Source organism: Chrysemys picta, chromosome 4 (genome assembly GCF_011386835.1).
Source record: "Chrysemys picta bellii isolate R12L10 chromosome 4, ASM1138683v2, whole genome shotgun sequence".
Classification (NCBI taxonomy): domain Eukaryota; kingdom Metazoa; phylum Chordata; order Testudines; family Emydidae; genus Chrysemys; species Chrysemys picta.
In genome coordinates this window covers 87,610,577-87,628,183 of record NC_088794.1, presented here as the reverse complement: position 1 = coordinate 87,628,183, position 17,607 = coordinate 87,610,577, and the positions used below count along the sequence as shown (strand labels likewise).

The 17,607-nt window shown below is 44.2% G+C and overlaps 1 protein-coding gene across 8 annotated transcripts in view; it reads left to right on the top strand.

The window, feature by feature from the left end:
* The window catches only part of ACTN1 (actinin alpha 1), a 139,652-nt gene that overhangs the window by 88,110 nt on the left and 33,935 nt on the right, over nt 1-17,607 (top strand). For all 8 annotated transcript variants that reach the window (XR_010600614.1, XR_010600615.1, XM_005305913.5 and 5 more), the window contains exons 4-7: nt 3,683-3,769; nt 4,549-4,636; nt 6,971-7,049; nt 15,946-16,027. Coding sequence is in view for 5 of the 8 variants with exons in the window: in XM_005305913.5 (XP_005305970.1) it covers nt 3,683-3,769; nt 4,549-4,636; nt 6,971-7,049; nt 15,946-16,027 (336 nt within the window). In the remaining 3 variants the exon portion in view is untranslated. The remainder of the gene's footprint in view (nt 1-3,682; nt 3,770-4,548; nt 4,637-6,970; nt 7,050-15,945; nt 16,028-17,607) is intronic.

Below are 17,607 nucleotides of genomic sequence, written 5' to 3'. Positions count from 1 at the left end.
ATAGAATATTAGGAATCATTAGGAAAGGGGTAGATAATAAGACAGAAAATATCATAATGCCTCTATATAAATCCATAGTAAGCCCACACTTGGAATACTGCATGTAGTTCTGGTCACCACATCTTAAAAAAGATATATTAGAAATGGAGACACAGAAGGGCAACAAAAATGAAAAAGGGTATAGAACAACTTCCATATGAGGAGAGATGAATAGGCCTAGTCTCTTTAATCTTGGAAAAGAGATGACGGGGGGGGGGGGGGAAGGGGGATGATAGAGGTCTATAAAATCATGACTGGTGTGGAGAAAGTGAATAAGGAAGTGTTATTTACTCCTTCATATAACACAAGAACCAGGGGTCACCCAATGAAATTAATACAAACAAAAGGAAGTACTTCTTCACACAACGGACAGTCAGCTTATGGAATTCATTGCCAGGGGATGTTGTGAAGGCCAAAAGTATAACTGGGTTCAAAAAAGAATTCGATAAGTTCATGGAGGATAGTTCCATCAATGGCTATTAGCCAAGATGGTCAGGGATGCTACCCCCATGTTCTGGGTGTCCCTAGGTCTTTGACTGCCAGATGCTGGGACTGGATGACAGGATGGATTACTTGATGACTGCCCTTTTCTATTCATGCCCTTTGAAGCATTTGCCATTGGCCACTGTCGGAAGACAGGATACTGGGCTAGTTGGACCATTGATCTGACACAGTATGGCTATTCTTGTGTTCCTCCTTTCCCCCCAGAAAAAACAACCAACTAATTAAAACAATTCCACAGGAATTTAATTTGCAAGAAAATCTAGCAACAGTCAAACTTGCTTGTGGAAACTGGTCAGGAGTGTGAATACAACACATGGTCATGCTCTTTTGTGCTATAACAAAAAGTTCTATGCATATTTTTCTTGGGCAGTGAGAGTCTGCTACTACAAAGATTCCATTCCAGATTGGGATAGTAAAAGTACCATAGTCCATTAGTGTATTGTGAGTGGGGAGACGTGTGGGAAAGAAGGGTGGAGGAGAATGTAACAGCATATCTGTTTTAGGATTTGTCGAAAATTGGGAAATCTCTACCAGTACAAACCCTTATGGAGACATGCTTCATGTTGCAAAACCGGGACTGCATCAAGGAGGTTTATCCTTGTACTTTACAAGGGATTGTCATAACAGCAATGTTGCCAACCTCATGTGTTCAAAAGTCACAAGATTGGCTTGAAATCATGAGCTTTCCAAAATAGTAGACTTGGCATTCTCTTTATTTGCCTTCTGGTTTTGGAACCTTTAGAGATCATACTTTCCAACTTTTAGCTGAAACCACAAGGGCTTACTTTTTTTTTCTCTTTCTTTAAACTGAAAGCCAAGATTCCCATTCAATCCCATGACTCCAGTAGCTGGCTATGAGAAAAAAGCCAAGTATTGTGGGTCTCACTATAAAATCAGGAGAGTTAGCAGCTGCAACCAATGCAAGCCTCGCTTGCACCAGTGTGAGGCAGCTACACAAGGGGTTTGCACAGGGGCAAAAACTAACTCTGCCAGCTCTTTTGTTAGCACTCTAGTAGCTTAGGCCCAAAACAACAGGTTTATCTAACCCTTTTCTTTAGAAGTCTTAAATTAGAAAGACCTTTCTAGTCATTTTAAAGTTGATTGTCTCTCAAACATTTCCCATGCAATGCAGGAAATAGCAGTAGAACAAAAAAGAGAAACAGACTAGTTTAGTTTCACTGTCCAAAAATAGTTGGTGGCATACATTATATGTGATTCTTTCAGTTTTGTAATCTCTAGTACTAGTGACAGAGGCTAGGTATCCTAAAGTGGCTTTTTTAAAACGTTGACAATGTTTTCCTCTTAAACTGTATGGAATCTTTTTACCTGTCAAGGGTCAGAGCATTAGAAACAGCTATTTGGTACGTCATTTGTATTATTTGGCACTAATCCACAAGCAATTGCAAACCCTTTCTGAACCGGCTGCTACTCTCCAGAACTTTATATCCCAAATTCTAAACTTATTATGTCTCACGCATGCATGGGGTCTGTTTCTAAAGCCCATGAGTTGTCGATCAGTTGCTGATTTGCATTGCAAAAAGGTCCAGTGAGCAATAAAGTACAATCTGTTTCACATCTTAAGTTAATATTCTGCTTGAGTGGAGGATAACATGTGCCTTTTGCTTAGGGTTACCATATTTTGAGTGTCCAAAAAGAGGACACTCCATGGGGCCCTGGCCCCGCCCCACCCCCGCCCCAACTCCGCCCCCTCCCCTGCTTCCCGCGAACATTTGATTCACGGGAAGCCTGAAGCAGGCGTGGGGGTGGGGGTGGGGGGAGGAGGCGCGGCCCAGTCTGGCCCCCTGGGCGTCTCCAGCCTGGGTCGGCTCGGGCCCTGGGCCAGCCCCTGGCCGAGCACCCCCGGCCTGCCCCAGCACCGCCGGCCCCCGGCCCGGCACCCCCAGCCCAGCACCGCCGCCATGGCCCAGCACCGCCGGCCCCGCATGTCCCGATTTTCCCGGACATGTCCAGCTTTTTGTGATTTCCCCCCGGACGGGGATTTGAGGCCCAAAAAGCCGGACATGTCCGGGAAAATCCAGACGTATGGTAACCCTACTTTTGCTGCATCTTCAGCTGAGATGTATGCGCTTTGATGGTGACATGCTGTTGATGCTTTTTGGCAATTGTATATCTGAAAGTAGCCCTACATGGATGCAGTCTGAGACCTGCACTTACCCAGGAACCAGCCATGTTTCATTTGTAATCTTGGTGGATATTTGTCCACACCACAACACTAGCTCTTAGGGTTTAGTTAAACAGGAAAGATTCACCAGTTACATTGGTATAATTATACTGATATTTTAAACTGGAGTAGTTCTATCAGGTGTATAACTCCCCTGCGTGGCCACTCTTGTTCTGGGATATGAGTAACTTTTAAGATAAACTTCTTCAGTTGAGCTTAAACAGATTCTAAAGGCTTGTCTACTCTAGAGCCCTGGCCAGTATAGCTATGCTAGCAAAGTCCCTTCGTGGAGATGCAATGTATATGTTGGCCAAAAGAGTTCTGCTAGCTTTCAGCTCCTCAAATGACATTAGCTGTGCTGACAAAGGCGCTTTCCTGTCAACGGAGTTGTATTTACACTGTGGCTTTTGCTGACATAGCTATGTCAGCAAGGGGGATTTTTGGACCAGGCTCCAAGTCAACATAGCTGTGCTGGCTAAACTTTGTAGCGTAGACCAAGCTCTAAATGACATAAGCGAAACCAGAAAAAGGCATTCTTATACTGAAATAAGAGTGTCCACTTGGGAAGTTACACCAGTATAGCTATAGCCGTTTGAATCCACTCCTTACCAGATACCGATATAACTTTCCCATGTAGATAGGCCGTTATACTGTCAGCCTCTACTTAAAGGCTCAGTAGAAGGATTGAGATATATCAATGGAGCTGTGCAGAGCTCACACATAACATACCAGTGGGTGCTGCAGGTCAAGACTGTGGTGCATTGGCACAGCTGTAGAGGTTGGGGAGAGCCTGCTGGGCAGTATAAATTTAACTTGAGAACCTTACCCTGCCGGAAACGTTCATCAGATGGAAGTCCAGCTCTCAGATCCTTCAAAGATAAAGCTCCCCGTGTTTCCTTGGTCAGGCTTCCACTGGTGTTTGCGCACACGACGTAATGATTTTGTTTTTTCCTGCAGAAATTGTGGATGGAAATGCTAAAATGACCCTTGGAATGATCTGGACCATCATCCTTCGCTTTGCCATTCAGGATATCTCCGTGGAAGGTAAATCTCAGAGCCTCCATCTGCTGTTCAAGAACAAGTGAAGGTGGCTTTGGGGGGCAGGTAGCTGTGTTCCTTGCCACAAAGGAGATCCCATTTCAGGGGTAACTGAATCAGCAGAGGACATATCCTGGATGACCCAATGGGGCCTGAGATCCAAGCTGCCCTGAACTCTGACCACCCTTGATGGCCAGTTCATGACCTGATATGGATATTCTGGGAGGAGTCTTCATATCTTGCTCCTTGGAGTGTATTTGAAAGGAGTGGGGAAGGAAAGTGGCAAAGGTGAAACCTGGCAATGTGCAGTGGGTCTTGGACTCTAGGACATTTCCTGCTGGCTGATCTATGGTGTTGCATGGAAATGTCGACCCGGACTAGGCAGCTAACTCCAAAATGGCATGTAGACCTACCCTGAGAGAAATAATGGTAACAAATCAGAAACCTACATAAGAGATTCATCCCTAGAAGAAGGAAGTTAAATGAGAGTCATAGAATCATAGAATATCAGGGTTGGAAGGGACCTCAGGAGGTCATCTAGTCCAACCCTCTGCTCAAAGCAGGACCAATTCCCAACTAAATCATCCCAGTCAGGGCTTTGTCAAGCCTGACCTTAAAAACCTCTAAGGAAGGAGATTCCACCACCTCCCAGAGCGCCTCACTGCTGTTTCTAACAAAGACACTGGGTCAGAATGAATTGGAAATACTGTTCTACAGCCTAAGCAAGGGATCAGAAAATTCCAGGAAAAAATAGGTTAATCCGTGTGTCTTTGCTTTCTCTCTAGAGACATCTGCTAAGGAAGGGCTTTTGTTATGGTGTCAGAGGAAGACAGCTCCCTACAAAAATGTGAACATCCAGAATTTCCATATCAGGTAACTTATTTATTTAAAAAAATTGTTTATAGTATTTGGCTTTCTGATCCTCGTATGTTCATAGGGCTCTTAACACTATTCAGCATCTGGCATAAATATCAAGGAAGTTCTGAGACTAGTTCTGATATTATGTAGGTGAAAAGTAGCATCTACTGACTTGCCCGGTGTCCCACAGCAAATCAGTGGCAAAACCCACAACAGGACCCAGTTTCTCTGCTTCCCAGTCCCTTTCTCCAACCAAAAATGCTGCCTTTGTCAAATACTTTGGAGTGTTAGGCCCACTGAAGACACTGTCGGTGTTTGTAGGCTGATTAAGAAATGGTACTTCCCTGAGTGAAGCTACAATAAGTTTTAGGATAAATTTCCTAAGCTCGTGTCTATATTAGAAACTTGTATCTATATAGTAATGTTGGTTAGGGAGGTGATTTTTTGTTTGTTTTTTATTTTGTTTGTTTCTTAAATAACATTTTTGTACTGGCAAAAGCACTCGTGTAGGCGAAGTTATACTGGTATAAGAGAGATTTTGCCATTACTGCTCACTTTGCTTGGGGAGCCTGTTTAAGCTATACCAGCAAAAGCACTTTTTTGCTGGTATAAGCTGAGTCTATATTAGGAGGGTTTCCCGGCAGAGCTACCCCCAGCAAACCTTTTCTAGTGTAGACGTGGTCTAATTTTGGGATCTTTTAAGCTATGCAAGTATCACCATGGAAGGAGGAGGGAGAAACCCTGCTAGTGGGGGGAGGAGGGGTATAAAGTTAGGTTAAACAAATCCTTACAAAAAGCATAACTGTGTGGAATGATCCTGTCATAGTTGAACTGGGGAGGAGGAGAAATTGACTAGGATTGCCAGTGTTGTTTGTTTTGTTTTTTTCCCTTTTCCTTCACCTTTTGAGTTCTACTAAATAAAAGCCCATCCCTCTCCAAAGGCAAAATATAGGTAATCTTTTGTGTTAATCTGACATTACACCGATCAGGATGGATTGATTTAAATCCTCAAGTGGGAAACCTTAATTTAAATAATCAGTGTTAATTAACTTTTCCATTTGTACTTCAGTTTTGTTTTGTTTTTAAAGAAAGAAGAATTCTCGTCGGTTGATATAACTATTAAAATGTTTTGATTTACAACTAAACCAAGCTTTCACACTAGATTGGGTACATCTTTTTGCTACGTAGTAGGGTACACTGTTGGTATACATTTATTTAAGCAATTATACAACTTAGATATTTTCAGATTCATATTAATTGTACATTGTTAGCATGTTAGAAAATGGTGAATGATGGGAGGAGTTATAAGAATATACATAATTTTGAGAACTGAGCCAATCAGAGCTCAGGAAGGGAGAAGCTATAAAATAAGAGTATGAGACCACCCAAGGGGGCTCAGTGAGTGATCCTGATGAGGTAGATGATGGTGTCTCCTGGAGTCAGAGGCTGGGTCCCAATGCCTATGATGACTTTGCCAGTCTCTGATACCCAGTAGCGCAGCCCCAGGACCCCCACAGGATCAAGGATTAATATAGTACATGAGCTATTGTGCCATATTTACAAAGCTTGACCTCAAAAGTTGGATGTTTTCCCCCCTGGATTCTTTCCTTGTATAGAAAAGCAGCCTTTACCCAAAGTTTTTGATAGATGCTCATGGATTCAGCATATTTATTTTTTATTTAAATGTTTCAAGAGATTATAATAAATTTAGACCTTAACATATTTTGTATTAAATTGAGATTTTATTTTAAACGGGTTTATTTTTAAGATTTCTTTTAATAATTTAAATACAATAAAAAACCCATTTTTATCCACCCTGCTATTGGTCTAGTTTTTGTCCTCCCTTCTCCCACCATCTTTGGATTCTGTGCCGAGGATCGGGGAGGGTGGGTGCAGAGATGAGGGAGGGCAAACATAGTGCTGATCATAGCCAATAGCGATTGCTCCCCCTCATTCTTGAACTATCCTCTCCTAGAAGATCTTTGGTTTGCATATGAAGACGTTTTTCATCCCTAAACTCTGCGTCTGCCCTTGAGTGCCTGGGCACTATTTAACAATGAAAGTTCTGTGGTGAGTGAGAATTGGCATTAGGGAGGCGGCAGCACTAAGAACCTGGTCCTACACCAAGTCAGTGGGAGTTTTGGCCACTGACTTCAGTGAGAGCAGGATGGGGGTCTAAAGCAGAGGAGAGCCTTGTCCCCAGTTGAGTACTTACAGAAGTTGCTATAAGCTAATGAGCCCAAAAGTAAAGATCTAGGCTCCCAGAGTCTTGCCCCCATCTGTCATGCACCTCCATGTGTCTTCCTGATTGAACACTGCTAATTGTGCTGTCTTCCGTCTCTTTCGCAGCTGGAAGGATGGCCTTGGCTTCTGTGCTTTGATTCACAGACATCGCCCAGAGCTCATCGACTATGGGAAGCTGCGAAAGGTACTAGCTTAATTTGATTTAAGTTAAGGAGCAGATACCCTGGGTTTGTTGAAATTAAGAGGGACTTGAGTTAGCTTGACAAACCAGGAGGAAAACTTACACTTGCAACTGAAGCTGAACATATCTTGCCTAAGGGAGGAAAGAGGGGAAAAGATCAATAAATTCAGCGTCACTGAAAAAAGCTTTATGAATTGCCTACCTGCCATTCCCTGTTTTCACAATGATTTATTGGCAGATAAGAGGTGGCTGTGGTCTGTAGGAAGTATGGATCACGTTTGCCCAGGCCCAATGTAGCAAAATTTGTTAACTCAGTTATGCCAATTCTTTTATGCTAGCCTTGTGTGCCAATTACATGAACTAGCCAGTCAAGTCAATGTTCGGTCTGGAGCAAAAAGGATGGGGCAGGTTACCTGGCTATGAGATACCTTTTCACAGAACTAGAATGAGACAGGCATATATGCATTCTTTGCCATCCCTTGAAGCCTTGTAATGCGCTGCCTCCTTAGTGGTAAGTCATCTTTGCTGTAGTGTTGGGCTCTTCCTAGCACTTGGATTGGCGCATTCAGCAACTGAAAAGTGTTTATAGGAAAGTTTGATTCTACTTTGAAAACCTATTCTATGAAAATGGGATCTTCCTGCTCAAAAGATCAGCTCCCTGGTATATTGGAGGCAGATCGGATGACTTGGTGCCTAAAGAGTGTTTATTGTTTTATATACCTGTTAGCTCTCCTGAGCCAGCACAGTATGAAAGCGTGAGCTGGATTCTATTCCTGCTTCCGCATTGTCATCAGACCAGTCTACTACACCTCTACCCAATATAACGCGACCCGTTATAACACGAATTTGGATATAACGCGGTAAAGTAGTGCTCCGGGGGGGCGGGGCTGCGCGCTCCGGCGGATCAAAGCAAGTTCAATATAACACTGTTTCACCTATAACGCGGTAAGATTTTTTGGCTCTCGAGGACAGAGTTATATCGGGGTAGAGGTGTAGTTCCAGTTACTTACACCTGTGCCAACTCATTGAAGGAAAAGACACTGCACAGGTGTCACTGAGGGCAAGAATTTGTGATACTTGGAAACTGAGCGTGTTAGATATAGAAATCATTGATGATATAAGCATAGAACCCCATTGCTAATGGATCTCGGTTCTTGCAATGGTGGGGGCAAGTGGATGGGACCAGTGTGCAAATAAGTAGAGTGCAAAAGAGTTAATTAAATCAGCTGTCTGTGTGAGACGCTAACTGCACAATGCCTAATACTCCATAGAATCAATAACTTCTGAGGTGTTCACTGTCTTGCAGAGCAGTCAATTGTGTTTTCTATCAGTTTTAGCGTCTTGGGATCAGCACTTGATGAATAAACAGTGGAGCTGGACCCCATCTGTTTACACAAACAGCAGCAACAAAAGAAAACAGGTTAAAGTCAACCACGTTTTAATTTTTTTTTTTCCTATTGGAAAAATAAGGTAGCTAAACAATGGGCCTTTGAAAATGAAAAATCCAGCAGGGAAACCACAGAGTTCCCCTACTAGAAACAAAAGCCAAATCACCCTGCTGTGAGGAAAGGGAAAAGAAGTTTGTCTGCTCACGCAGCCTGACAGCTTTTCAGAATGAAAATGAGTGGTTGTCCTGTCCACATGGTGGGCAAGAACTTGGTCTGGGGAGGGTTTGACAACTCCTGCTCCTCCCTCGTCTTCTGCCCTTCTTGAAGAAGGTTAAAGAGAAACCTTCTAATGAGAGAAACTCATCAGACCTTTTCTACTGCTTCCTGTCCTCTTTCCCATGGTTGTTTTTCCTTTCCTGTGCACTTTTCTCACCACCATTGTTCCTTTGCCTCTTCCCCTTGCTCGTTTTGGCTTTGCCTAGACTAGGATTTAAAGGTGTCCTGTTAGCATGTTGTCTACAGCAAAGGGGTTGGCTGAGGGACACTGTCTTTAACACACGCTGAACTGGTTGAGCTAAAGCCTAGGGAGAGTGTAGCAGGCAGCCTCGCTCCAACTCTACCAGCTTAGCTCATGTTGAAGGCAGCAGGGGGCCTTCTCCACGCTACACTTTTACACCATATCATCTAGGATGTTGCTAACATGGCTCTTTTTAAATCCTAGTCTCGGCAAAGCCATTTCTCCCTCCTCAGATCCTTGCCTTTTGTCTCTTCAGTTCATCTCACTTAGTTTTCTCCACCTGCCCCCTGGAGACTGCTGTTTCCTCCCAGAGTTTGGAGTCTTTCCCCTGGTACTGCTTCATTCCTGCTAGAGCTTTTGGATCAGTGAGGAGGAGGGTAGCAGAATAAAAGACACAGTTTATCATTGTAGATGAAATGAAGGGAATTGGGCATGTTCTGTACAGATATGGCTGAAGGGGGAGACAATTGTCCACATAAAGGAATCTTTGAGATAAGCTGGGGATTGCGCACTTTCAGTGAAGCTCAGACTAGTATTATAATGGGCTTAAGAGGCAGCAGGAAAAACTGCCATCTTTGTAATGAAATGTTGACACCTGATGTCCTATTGAGCTGCTTCACTAAAAGCTGCAAAAGGGCTCAGCAGTTCTGGAGCACACCTGAGCCTTAATGGGCTTGGATGGCAGCAACTACTTGATATTGCAGCTACCTGTTTTGGACAAGTGATTGCTCTTCAGGGCTCTAGTTAATGGTAGGGAAGAGGTTGGGGTGAATTCTCTTGGCACGCTGGCATGGGGCAGTTTGTCAGAACGGGAGTTGGGTTTTCCCTTCCCCCATCTCTCCCCTATCTTTAGCCTAATTGCAAACCACATTTCTGATCTCTTCATTCAGCATGAAGATTGAATGATGGCATAATCACTCCTCTAGTACTGTAATCAGTACATAAACTTGGCCAGTATAAGCTTCATATTGCCACGTTGGATGCTTCCTAATTTGTTTAAGACAACTCCTGAAAACATAAGTCATACTAATTGGATTTCTTTCGGCTTCTGCAGCTCTGACAGATACAGTAAGTGCTCTGTCTCTCCACTCCCACCTCCTTCCTGATTGCTGGTTGATAGAGGAATTTTTGTATTGGTGACACTGCAATAATTACCATGGTAACATCTTGTGATATGGGGACTTCAAGCTTACTGGAGGAGGAGAGACATCTCTGAGTGTGTGAGTCAGGGTTGTAGGGAGGGAGGCGGAACTGTGGGAGAATCTAACATGAATGTCTCCAGTCAGCAAAAGCAGAGTGCACAAGATAGTTTTTATTCTGGCCAGGTTTACCAACGATCACAGTTTAAATAGTGGAATCTTACAAGTAAAATACAGCTTTCCTTAATGTTGGCTCAGACAGACTCTGGCAAGCTGTTCCTCTCTTCTTCCCTCATCTACCTTAAAGCTCATCTGAGGCAATTTGGTGTCAAGGCGCTTCTGCTGGGCCTTACCCCTTTAAACATCAGTCTTGTGTGTTCTTTGGGGTGCACAGCCCTAGAAGGAATTGGAGATGTTAGAGAAAGAGAAGTCTTGGCTTTCATTCTGTGCCAGTCTATCCAGGTTCTCCTATCACACCTGTCGCTGTGGCATATGAGTGCTGTGTTAAACCACATGACTAATATCTGTCACATATTAGTTCTTTCCTTGTTTTTCTCTATCTACGGGAAATCTGCTGCATTTGGATTTAAAATAACAATATGTCTGCGGTGCTGTGTGTGTGGTTATATTAGTGAAGGTGAGGTTGAAGAGGTGCATGTTGTGTTTGGAATGGAGAATGGTGAGGTTTAGAGGTGGTTCTTAGAATCTGTGGGAGTTCATTTCACAGTCTTGGACTGGCATATAAGACAGCTCTGTCTCCTGCATGAATGAGCTTCACCTTTGCAGTAGATGGCTCCGTTGTTCCTGAGAGGTGGACTTGTTGACCATAGTCCTCTTCCTGGATCTTTAGGCAATCATTCAGGTACAAGAGGACTGGATTGTTGAGCATTTTGGTGTGAGAGTACAGGGAGCCAGTGTAGCGAGTGAAGGACAGGTATGATGTGCTCACGATGACCCCCTGTTGATGTGGAGATGTGCTGCTGTGTCTTGTAGCTCCTGAGGAACGTGCAGGTAGACTGCATTGCTGTAGCCCAGTCAAGAGGTATCACAGGTTTGTATTACTGAAGCCAGGTCATCACCACTTGTCTAGGAGGGGACAGTCTCCTAGCTAGCCAAAGATTGGGTAGTGCACTGCTCATCTCTGGTGCTGTATGAGAACTAATGTAAGCATGGAATACAGGGGCACTCCTAAACTGGACTGACTTGACTAATTATGCATCTTCCAACAGAAGACTGCACCATTGCTATACATTTCTCAAAGCATTTCTCTTTGCCAGCTCACAGTCTGAGTTTTGCTCAGGTTTAGCTCCCCTGTTCATCCATGAGCTAGTCTTTGTCAAACACTAGGTTGTTTGCTTGCAGTGGCGTGGTCATCAGCTTCGTTCCCTTATAGGCCACTGAATCTTGCATTTTTGTTACCTACAAAATTTATATATGTACGGACTTGTCTCGCTTTGTGTTCACTTTCGCACACAATAGGGCTTCCAGTGCTTCCTCTAGGAGAACTTCTACATAGTAGATCTTCCCTTCAGGAAACACTTCCTGATTTTCAGCCACAAAATTTCTTGTTAACTAGGTTCCATTACGCTAAGCTGTACACCTCCTGTGCCGGGCCTAGATTCCTCTCCCTCTTTGGTGTTGGAAGGGTGTAGATGCTGTCTGATATGCAAATGAGTTTGACTTAATATTTTGCTCCTCCTTTTCCTGAAGGAGGTGTTGCTGAGTCTGACCACTCTACAAAACACATGCTCAAACGGGTCTACAGTGAAGTGTATCAGTGCTGGCTTTTGTATTACAAGGCCATTTAAATGCCAAACTGTTTAATGATCACTTATGACTGAGAAATTAGACTGTTAGCGTACATGGTGCTGCTTAATGTATGTGGTGTTTCTGAATAGTAATGGAAATGTCATGTGGGCTAGGGGACAAGTTCGTGATGGAGCCAGCACTTTGGATTTCTGAATTCTTATGCTTTTTCATGCAACAGTCTGGCTGAGAATTTAATGTAGTTTAATGCATGAAAGGCCTTTACTTTTTTCTCTCTCAAGCAATGGGTCTAAGGCTCTGCCTTCATAAGGTAAAGGAATGCTGCTATAAATGTTGTTTGGAGTTTGCCAAATTCATGAAACACTGTGTATCCACAAACAGTAGCTGATGTAAGTGTTTTACAAGCACTGACTTACTAGCTGGTCCCAATCCCTGAGGTGAGGTCTTTAGTGAAGCACTGGCTGAACAGGCATGGCTTATCATGGTTTCTCCCCAGTGCAGACTGGAAACAAGAATGTTGCATGCGAATTGTTGTGTCCAGTCCTCTTAACTCCATCCCACAATGCAGTGCTTTGTGCTGCCTGCAATCTAAAAGCACTGATACAATCACAGTTATGAGTGTACCGTGTCTGGACAAAGCAAAAAGGTGCCATCGAGCAGCATTGATTATTTGTGGCTACGGCTCTCATAATGACAAATGTGACAGCCATCAGTTTCATGCCAGCTGTGTCCATACAATGGTTTCCTCACTTAATGTAGACACATCCCATTTAGATTAATGGACAAACTGTTTTCAGCCTTGCTTGGGGGGAGATTTGGTTTTTTTGGCAGTGGCGGGGAGGAGGAGGGGAGCTTAGGGTTGTCACATTTTGTCAGCCAAATGTCACTTTTTTATTTTAGGCAGGGACCCAAGTGTTATGGAAGCAGGAGGAAGAAATCTCTCTCTAACTTGTAGCAGGCAGGAAATACCAGGGAAATGCGCAGACTGCATCTCTGTAGTCTAGCAACACTAGAAAATGACCTATTGCTGGCAGTGGTTGTCTACAACAAAAAACAGCACTGCAACTGGCCTCCCTTGCTCCTCCTCATCTGGTGCTGAAAATCATTATCTGCAAATGTAGACAAGGCACTTTAAAACCAGCATAGAAAAAGTGACCAGTAGTAGCATGTTCCACCAGATCTTCACACTTTTTGAAATGGCACTGAATGCATTTTGGTTTGGTCTACACTGATACTTAGACTGTGTTCAGTACTGGGACTCTCCAGATGTGCTATTACAGATGGCCTTCTTGGCTCTGCATATCTGAATGTATAGGAGTTAGAGATTGAAGTGCTTATTGTTAATTGTGATGCACTCCTTTTTAGATGTTGAATGTATTGTCAATAGAGTATTTTTGCCAGCGTCTCTGTGTGTGTCCGTTTCACTGATAAAGTTTGCAGATGACACCCAAGCTGGGGGAGTGGTAAATAAAGAAGAGGCTAAGTCAGTTATACAGAGTGATCTAGATTGCTTAGTAAGCTGGGGCACAAGCAAACAATACATGTTTTAATACAACTAAATGAAAACGTATACATCTAGAAACGAACAATGTAGGCCATAGTTACACGATGGAGGACTTGATCCTTAAGAATGGGAGTTAAGGGGCACAGAAAAGCCAAATGTGAAGGATGAAGAAATTCCATGCAGTTTATCTCCTAGCACTGGGGAGAGTCAGGGCTACACCACTCTTGTATTGATGAGAATATGCTGAGAGAGAGTCTTCACACTGTCCTGAAAACCTGTTAGAGTATGTGCTAGTTAAACACTACCAACTGCCATGTAGACTCTCCACCAATAGAAGCCACTGGTTCCAGTGCCAACAACATAAAAGTTGATGGTATCTCTTTGGCAGCTTATGTCATACAAATGGAATGATTTTTGGGAGCATAACCACCATGATTGTGACAGGTTGCGGCTATTGCGATATTTTCATAGAATAAAACTAAATCTCATTTCCATAGGTGTTTGATGCAAAGCTGAATAGTGTGGAGTCCGAGAGTTCTCAGACTGGTTGGGAGGCACTAGATTATTGGTACTAATGTTTGAACACTTAATGATTTCTCACAGGGCTTTCTTTTTTGATGATTCCTGCCTTTGGAATTCTAGCCCCTTGTTTGGTCCTTTAAAGTCTAGATATCGTCATGGTATGGTCAAGGCACACTTACTTTCTTTAGGATTTGACTGACTACCTTTTAAGCTCTGTAACTGAAGTGCATTTTTGCCCTGGCAATAGGTATAATAGAAATTAATAAAAATATGCTCTATGTTTTCAAGGGCTACGTAGTGTCTGGTAAGTAGGGATATCTTGGATGGAGGTTTAATACGCATACAAAAGACAGGATCTTTACTGAAAAACAAAAAAAAATCTTGTAGAGTAGGGATTTGTTCCAGGTGTCCTGGGAAACTGCCTTTTCTTCCCACTCAACTGTGTGCAATGAACTGTACACCAGTTGGTAACCGTACTCAAGCCCAGAGGTAGCTGCCATCATAGTGTTGCTAGATGTAAATAGTTGGTGAAGCATTCTGAATTTTTGGGGGGGTAAAAAGTGCTGTATAAATGTAAAATACCACGGTTACTATCAATATGACATTACATCTATAGTAGGGCAAATTAGAGCCTTTTAATTAGGCTGTGAGGTATGCATAACTTTTCCTGTTGTTGAATCTTTATATCAAGATCGAGTGTCTTTCTAAAATATATGTTCTAACTCAGTGGTTCTCAAACACTGTATTGGTGACCCCTTTCACAAAGCATGCCTCTAAGTGCAATCTCCCTTATAAATTAAAAACACTTTTTAAAATATTTAACACTATTGTAAATGCTGGAGGCAAAGCGGGGTTTGGGGTGGAGGCTGACAGCTCACGATCCCCACGTAATAACCTCACGATCCCCAGTATGAGAACCCCTGCTCTAAATCAAGCAGAAGCTATGGGCTTGATGCAGGAGTTATTGGGTGGAATTTTATGACCGGCAGGAGGTGAGACGAGATGATCATAATGGTCTCTTCTGGCCTTAAAAGCTAGGAATCCCCACACTCTTTAGATGCTTTTGTTAAATCTGTTTGCAAAGTTGACTCCTAACCAATCAAATGCATACGTTTGTGATTCCTGTTAATGCCATCAGTCGCATGCAGGGCCGGCTCCAGGCACTAGCCGACCAAGCACGTGCTTGGGGCGGCACCTGGTAAGGGGTGGCCAATCTTGGGGTGGCGGGGGGCGCTCAGGGTTTTTTGTTTTTTTGGGGGGGGGAGGGGATTTGGTCGGGCAGCGCTGGGGGTGGGGTGGGTTGTTTTTGTTTTGGCAGCTGGGGGGGGGATTCGGCAGCGGCGCTCCGGGGGGGGCGGTGGCGGTGCGACTCGGTGGTGAGGGTGTTTAGCAGCGCTCGGCGGGAGGTGTGTGTGGAGGCGAGGGGGGGGGGTTGGCGGCGCTCTGCGGGGTGGAGGGAGTGTTCAGTGGGGGGCTGGGGGATTCGGCGGGGGGGGGTTGGCAGCGCTCGGCGGGGGGGGGGTTGGCGGTGCTCCGCTGGGGGGTTCGGTGGGGGGGTTCGGCGGCGCTCCGCGGGTGGCTGGGGGGGTTTGGCGGCGCTCCGCGGGGCCCGGGGGGTTCGGCGCTCCGCAGGGGGCTGGCATTTCGGCGGCGTGGTGCTCCGCGGGGGGCTGGGGGGGGTTCGGTGGCGCTGCGCTGGGGGGGTTTGGTGGGGGGGTTCGGCGTCGCTGGGGGGGCTGTGTGGTGGCGCGGTGCTGAGGGGGTGTGTTATGGCAGCGCTATGGAAGGCGGCACTCTTTTTTTGTTGTTTTTTTGCTTGGGGCGACAAAAAAGTTAGAGCCGGCCCTGGCCACATGACTGAGTCCCCAGGCACTGCTTTTAAAATGAACCCATTTATTTAATCTGTTGTGGTGCCTGCTGCGTCAGTGGTTTCATGTATGTATTTCTGTCAATCCAACTGAGTTATCTGAAGCAAATCAAACAATGATGGTCTCTGGTTTCAGAGAAATATTGTTCCTCTTGTTGCATTTTGATGCTAACACTCTGGCTCTTCCTTTCCTAGGATGATCCTCTTACTAACCTAAACACAGCCTTCGACGTGGCTGAGAAGTATCTGGACATCCCCAAGATGTTGGATGCAGAAGGTAAAGTAGAATCCAATTTTTGTTTTTAATTTTGTTTTTTTCCAAGAGATTCCTTACCTCTTCTAGATGGACATATATTGTTTCAGATCTTCCTAATCTTGAATGCCCCCTCCATCACCACACCCCAAACAAATAGAATAAAGGTTACAACAGAAAAATGAATCTCTTGTTCTGTTTCTCTCTTCCTCCGGTACCATCATTCTCCCATGTCTGCTCTGTAGTTTTTAACCTGGGGCTGATACAGTGGTCAGAGACACGTAATACTTGGATACATCTATCTGACTGGGGTGGAGCTCCATATTGGACACCAGACTGAATTGTGAACCAACAGCACATTATGTGGTGGCCCTACATATAATGAAGGGGAGAAAACATCAAAACAGACCAACTTCAGTTATTTCCTAAATATTGTCATGGTATCATTGTCCCCATCGTACTGTTCTTGACACATGTTGGCATCCCATCTCTGGCCCATAGCTCCCTATTAGTTACAGTAAAGGCTCCAATTTGGGTTGGATCTAGTCTTCAGTTCCCACAGACCAGACTCCTGACTACAAGAGTTTGCTTGTAACTAATACCAATTTGTCACCTCTGTAGTCAGAAGCCTGCACTGTCATTACTACCTTGTGTAAAGGTTTCAATTCTCTTGCCATGAATCTAAAATTTACCTAAGATCTTAGTTTCCCCATATCCTTTCAAGATCTAGATTTAGTGGTTCAAGAGAGAGTCCAGTGCAGAACATACTCTTCCCTCGATCCAGGATTCGTATCCTTGACCCTTTTTTGGTGTAGTTGGTCGCTGCCATTTAAATGAAGCCATTTGCTGAGGATTAGAGGAGGGTGTGGAGAACAAACTTGGCAAGAACAACTCTGCCAGTTTTCTCTAGATTTCTCCAACCCACTCTTACCATGTCTGGTACTGTAAACTGCTTCCCTCTGAACTGCTCAGTAATATTAGGCATGAGAATACAGCACTGACCAGTTCTGGAAGCAAAGGGAGGGATCCACTTTTTCAGAAGTGCCTCTTAAAGAAAGTAACTGGTTATCTGAAGGCATTTGGGGCAGCAGGGATTAACTTTTAGAAACATGTGGGGTCCAGTTTGGAAGGCTCCAACTCTCTTGTTTGCACTTCAGACTGCTGGCCTGGTCTTCATTTGTATAGTGGCTGTTTGCCCAAGGACAGCTGGCTCTGAAGAGGGAGGCTATGTTCCAGGCTTGGTTTGGGAAGTGAAGACCTGTGAAATAACACATCTCGGTGATGGGGATACACACAATTAAAACTTGGTTAACTAGCATTTGGACAACTAGCAATTTACTTTGCACACTTTTTTGATGCAGGGTTTCCAGCCCCAGTAACCAGTCATGATTCCTCCTGCCCTTGCCCGCTCCTCATTGTTGTGATCCCAAGGAATCGCCATGTTTCTGGGCTGGATTTTATAAGACTGTCTTGTCCAGGTGCTCCCAAAGAAATCTACCCCAGAAATAACTGAATCTAGTTTTGGGAATGATAGAAACAGATGGTTAAGGCCATGCAGGATTTCTCCTGCTTTGTCAGAGCGGCTCTCCTTCCTAAAGGAATAG